General features: G+C 41.9%; 1 protein-coding gene across 1 annotated transcript in view; it reads left to right on the top strand.

Annotated features, from left to right (window-relative positions):
- The window catches only part of LOC140342873 (large ribosomal subunit protein eL39), a 13,051-nt gene extending 10,303 nt beyond the window's left edge, over positions 1-2,748 (top strand). Inside the window, exon 3 of the mRNA XM_072429245.1 lies at positions 2,576-2,748. Coding sequence (XP_072285346.1) covers positions 2,576-2,624 — 49 coding nt within the window. The 3' untranslated portion in view covers positions 2,625-2,748. The remainder of the gene's footprint in view (positions 1-2,575) is intronic.
- The last annotated feature ends 3,408 nt before the right edge of the window (positions 2,749-6,156 follow it).

Genomic DNA, 6,156 nt, shown 5'->3' with positions numbered 1-6,156 from the left:
ACATGAGTGATCATGAGTGACTTTCAACAATAAATGTGTACTGTAGTCTTCTTCATGGAAAAATAAGACATCCCCTGAAAATAAGACCCAGGGCATATTTTGGCATTTCAAAAAATATAAGAGTGCGCCTTATAATCGGGGAAACAGGGTAGCGACGAATCTGAACTTGAGGTCAGTATTGTGCGCACTTGGTGCTCTATTGACCTTGATGCTGTTCAGGCAGCGCCCCTAAGATTCCCATTAACTGGCCCACCTGGTGTGAAAATTGAAGCTGACCATGACAACCCCTTGGCATACCTGCAATTGTTTCTGACCGTTGTTTCTGACTGAAAAAATAGTTGCTGAGACAAAACAGGTACAGGTGGGAGCCAGTGACCAAAGATGACCTCGGGCTATTTCTGGGCTTAGTTATACTTCAGGGAGTGGTGGGCAAACCCCTGCAGGAATGGTATTGGTCTACCAATAAATTATGTGCCATTCCGTTCTTTCTCACAGTAATGCCAGAGTACAGATTTACCTCGCAGTAATGCCAGAGTACAGATTTACCTCGATCATGAAGTATGTACACTTTGCCTACAATGATGAGTTTGATGAAACTACCCATCCTGCACCAAAACTCCCAAAAATTTGGGAAGTATCTCAAATGATTCTTAAAAATTTCCAACAGACCTACATGATTTGGTGTGACATCCTACATGCTGTGTGAATCCCTCAACTGGCTACATTTGTAATTCAGTCCTTTACACTGAAAAGAACAAAATTCAACCCAAAATACAGCAACTATGGAATGGCAACATCTTCTGTTCTCTCTAATTGAGCCATTGCTAAGGCAGGGCTATTGTCACAACCGACAGCTTTTGCACTTCTGAACATTGAATTTCTTCTGCAACACAAAACAGATACGTATGGAACAGTTAGGGCTTACTGGCACAACCTGCCATCAATGTTTGGGGAAAAAAGAGTTGCCTGGCAGAAAGGCAAAATGATGGCCCTGCGATGGCATGACAAAAAAGCTGTTTGCCTAATGAATATAGTCTATAGTTCCTCCACTGTTATGGTACGCACAAAAGGTGGGAAAGAAATATTGAAGCCGTAAGTGGTGATTGACTACAATAAAACCATGGCAGGTGTCAACAGAGCTGACCAAGCAATGACCTTCTACCCAGCAATGAGCAAATGGCAAAAGTAGTACTAAAAAAAGATTTTCAGGCATCTTGTTGAGCAATGCTTGTAGAATTCCTACATTCTCTACAAGCAAAAGTGATAGGCCTGTGAATCATTCTGACTTCATTTGGAAAGTTTCCAAATCTTTTGTACATCCCACCAATCGAGAAAAAGGATGTGCGTGGTTTGTTGCTCAGAGGGATGACAGTGGAAGGAAGATCCAAAAGGCAACCAGATTCTACTGTCCTAATTGTAACATTGTGCAGTACCATGTTTTAAAATGTATCATACCTGGGATGTCTACTAGATATTTAATTTATCAATAATATTGCACCCTTTCAGTTGAACATTTGGGTTGCTGTTTTCATAAGAGTGCACCTAGGAGCCCAAAATTGAAAATGCAAATTAAGGACCCCTAGAGGCTACTTACATAGTATGTGTTGGGGCCCCTAAAAGCTTTTACCTAGGTTTCACTAAACCATAAGTGTAATACTATGCTACATTTTCTGCTTCTGTTCTTCGAACCCCAATTTATCTAAAGAGGGCAGGTGAAGGAAACTGAAAATGTAGGTGCAAGGGGGGGGGGGGGACATGTGTATAAACCCCCCCTAAAATTGACATCGCTAGAACTCTGCCCATCAAACTGTCCCCTTCCATAATTTCTCTAGGACAGAGAGGTGCAGGTGAGCAAAATTAGAGGTGCAAGTAGGGGACACTTGTGGCTAGGGAGTGTTGGCCACAGACGTTCCCCACATATTTTCAGTTTCCTACACCTCCCCATTCCAGAGATTGGAGTTCAAGTGTTAGAAGTGGGCAAGTAATGTGTAACAGAGCAGTGAGTTTGCCACAGTAATGAAATTTTAGTGGGGGTGGGGGGTAGATGGTGTTCCCCCCCCCCCACTGCACCCACATTTTTGGTTTTGGACACCCCACCATTCAAGGGAAATTGGGGTTCAAAGAAGAGAGGCACACAGGGTAACATAGTATATTACATTATGGATTTGTGGCAGGTAGGTATTTAGAGGCCCCATCCCAATGCTCCTTTCTTTGCAAGAGGTCCTGGGGGTCCCTAATTTGCATTTTCAATTAGGGACTCCTAGGTGCACTTTTGAAATGGGAACCCCAATGTTGTATTTTCACAATTCTGAAGGCAGTCCCCAAAAGGGAGCTGGGCAGAGCTATAGTCAAAAAAAGGTTTTGGTTTACTGTTAAAGGAAATTGCAATTATAGTGCTTTCTCTTGATGGAAGTGTCTCTATCCTGCTCATAGTAAAGAGTTCAGCTCGTTTTTCAGCCTAAGTTGTGTAAAAATGTACAGCATTGACATTTACAGTTTTGTTTTTTGTTTTTCTTTTTCTATACAAACCAAAATTTCTATACAAACAAAAAATTAACATTCTACCTTCTTATAGGTACAACTCCAAGAGGAGACACTGGAGAAGGACCAAGCTTGGCCTGTAAGAAGCTGTGTCCTTGGAAGTTGGGCACCCTGAGGGTTACTTACCAAAACCCAATCAACATCTTGGTATACAGTTATTTTGTAGCAGTATCTGTTGGTTCCAGTGCAAATAAAAGTTAAACTATACATTTTTTCTCCTTTAATAAATATCCATCCGAATACAGCTATACATGTTTTCATAATAGATTCTCTAATGGAAGAAGGGTAGACTCTCTTCCTATAAAGCAATATACATTTTGTTTGCCAAATTGATGGGGTTTAGCCACAAAGTCAGTGTGCCAAATAGGTTTGCATTAAAAGAAAAAAAAATAGTCCCCCACCCTTATGCATGGTCCGTTATAACATACGGAAGGAGCCTTCCCACTCCACTAACTTATTGATGGAGATATATGGATATCCTATCTGCCTTTGTCATAAAGAAGTCATCTTTTGTAGTGTTCTCCTCAGAACCTTTTTTCAGCCCGGTGTGAGGAAACTGTAGCCGGGTGGTAAAAGTGGGCAGGGCTAGACACGGCGAATGTGGAGCTCCTAGTTATTTATGCCATATCCAGTAACCCCTGCTATTGTATCAGTGTTCTACTTATCCTCTATACTTTGTTCTAGCTTGTTAGAATGTACAGTTTTTTCCATTTTTTTTTTGTATTATACACAGCACTGGACAGTTGGGGTATTTTAATCCAACTCCCTAGACTTCTATGTTTTAATAGTATAATATTGTGATCAACGTGGCTTAACAAATTAGGCTTAGTTCACATTGGCAGTAAAAAATGCCCCTCCTGAGTGACTACTTCTGTGCACCTGGGATTGGTAACATGCGGTAAGTTTGGGCTTTTCAGGCCTAGCAGTTTTTCAAGCAGCAGTGGTTCCTGGCAAGAGGTAAGTGACGGGTGAACGCAGCAACTGCAACCTTACTGCCAATGTGAATTCAGCCTAACTTTGAATGTCACCTAGCGCTATACCTAGGTAACACAAAGAGCATCATGTTTGTGATTGCAGATGGGGGTAGGACAAAAACGTCCTGTGAAACTTATCCACCCGCAGTATGATCGCTGTGTGTGTAAAGTCTGCTTGTCATGTTTTGCAGCCTAACAGCTAACTCATTGTCTTCAATCCTTTAGATCTTCTAAATTGTTGGTTGTAATTACCTAAACTTTTTAGGGTACATGGGACTCTCGTAGCTACTAATAAGCATTTTTTTTTAATTTCAGGAATTTCAAAATATGGGGATCATGAGTTTAAAAACTTGTGGAAATTGGAAGATTTGGGTTGCTGTTTTGTAAGAAAGTCCACCTAGGAGCCCAAAATGCAAATTAAGGACCCCCGGGGCCACTTACATAGTAAGAAGCTTTGGGGTGGCCCCCCCTAAATATTTTACCTACCTTTCACCAAACTATAACTGTAATACTATGCTGCCCTTTCTGCTTCTGTTCTTTGAATCCCAATTTATCTGGAATGGGGAGGTGCAGGAAACTGAAAATGTAGATGCAAGTGGGGAACAGATGTATAAACCCCTAAAATGTCATTAGCATAGCATCATTAGAACATAAAAACCTCTGCCCATCAAATTGTCCGCTTCCCTACCTAGAACCCCAAGAGACGTTGTTTGCACAATGTTACTTTTTTTTTTTTTTTTTTTTTTAAACACTCGGCATGGCTATGAGAGGGGGAGGAGCAGCCTGTGTCCTGGAGCGAGCAGAGCAGCCTGTCCGTTCAGAGCTGCCGAAAATGTGCTGGGCGGAATAAACACATCAGGTGGTTCAAAAACGGACTGGGGATGTTGCTATGTTTTGGAAAACACAATTCCTCCTACTTCACTTAGTAATGTCAGAGGCAACCGTATTGCATGGTCGGTTCCATATCATGTTCAGAAAGAGAGCTGTGATGTGAAAAATAGCATTTTGTTTTTGCTTTCATTTTAGCTAAGGATCTTCCTGGTTTTCTGAGCATCATATTGCTGAATCAACTTTGTGCATCTTATTTTTTTTTTTAAGCGCCAATGCCACCTTTGAATGAGTTTTATGGGTAGTTCTATCTGTTTGAGGGCATTTTTTTTTAATTGTTTTTTTATTGAAATTTTAAACAAAATACAGACAAGAAAAATAATAAATAAAAGTGCAAAATATTAATAAGAAAAAAAAAACAACTCTTCAGTCAATTATTTACATCACTGTGAGAGGTATGCTCAAATAAACTCTACATAAAGAAAAAACAGAACATATAGTGATCACACTCATTCAACATATATTATACAACAGAACAGTAGCCAATAACCCAGGCATACCAGCAACCAAATCAAGAGGAGAGGGAGAGGTGGGGCAGGGGGGGAGAGTGTGGCAAGGGCATAGGTTGATACATGAGAGAGTCATACAGGCATCTGGGCGTAGTAATGGTCCCAGACTTCCCAGGTTGCCTCAAATTTAACTATAGTATCCAGAATAAGGGCCGTGAGATACTCCATAAGACATATCTCCTGAATTCGTGTATGTAGATCAGTAGTAGAGGGGGACCGAGTAGATTTCCAGTTGGAGGGAATCAGAGTGCGTGCTGCAACCAAAATATGACAAGCTTGCATACGGGTCTATTCCGGCAGGAATGTGAGGGGTTGACCCAGTAGGTGGGTGAGATGGTCCAAAAAAATCTGTTGTTGGAGTACATCACAAAGCAACTTGTTCACTCGAGACCAATACTCCTGGATAATGGGACAAAACCAAAAAAATGTGCTCCAGGGAGCCCCGGGAGACTCCACATCGCCGGCAAGTGGGGTCAGTCCCAGGGAACAACCTCTAACACCTCCGGGTTATGATACCACTGAAGAATAATTTTGTACAAATTTTCTTTATACAGCGTACATATAGAGTTTTTGTTTGCTGCTTCCCAAATTTCTAACCATGCATCCGAGTCCAACGTTCGGTTCAGTACTTCCTCCCACTTACACATGTATGGAAACTTGCCAGAGGTGTCTTGCATAGAGTTATGCAATAAACTGTATAGAGAAGAGACAACACCTTTGGTATACAGGCCCTCCGCACACAACCTCTCAAAAGGAGTCATGGTTAGGAACCTGGCTGAGGGCTGAAGGGATCGGATATAATGCCTAATTTGCAAACAAGCATAAAAAGATGTGAGTGGGAGCTCAACCTTCTTGCATAGTTCTCGAAAGGTAAGCAACCGCTTCTCCACCGGATGTAGCAGATGTCTAATTTGCAATAATCCCCTATCCCTCCAGGGACCCGACATCACCCCCTGCAAACTGTCAGGAATCTGTGGGGTGTGAATTACAGATGTCAGGCTTGAGGGTTCTGATAGAAGGCTTTATTTGTGTCTGCAACTCCGCCAAACAGTCCTTGTGAACACCATAGGGGTGAGCAGGTCTTTATCAGCTAGGAGCAGGGATGAGCTCCAAAGCATAACATTGAGGTGTATGGGAGCTATCCAACCCTCCTCTATTTCTCTACATACCGTGGGTGAGTGAGGTGAGGTCCACAGTGGCAAATATCGCAGGTGAGCCGCTAAATAATATTTGTACAAGTCTGG

Source organism: Pyxicephalus adspersus, chromosome W, assembly GCF_032062135.1.
Source record: "Pyxicephalus adspersus chromosome W, UCB_Pads_2.0, whole genome shotgun sequence".
Taxonomy (NCBI): domain Eukaryota; kingdom Metazoa; phylum Chordata; class Amphibia; order Anura; family Pyxicephalidae; genus Pyxicephalus; species Pyxicephalus adspersus.
Note: the sequence above shows the minus strand (reverse complement) of the source record. Positions and strands in the feature narration are given on the sequence as shown.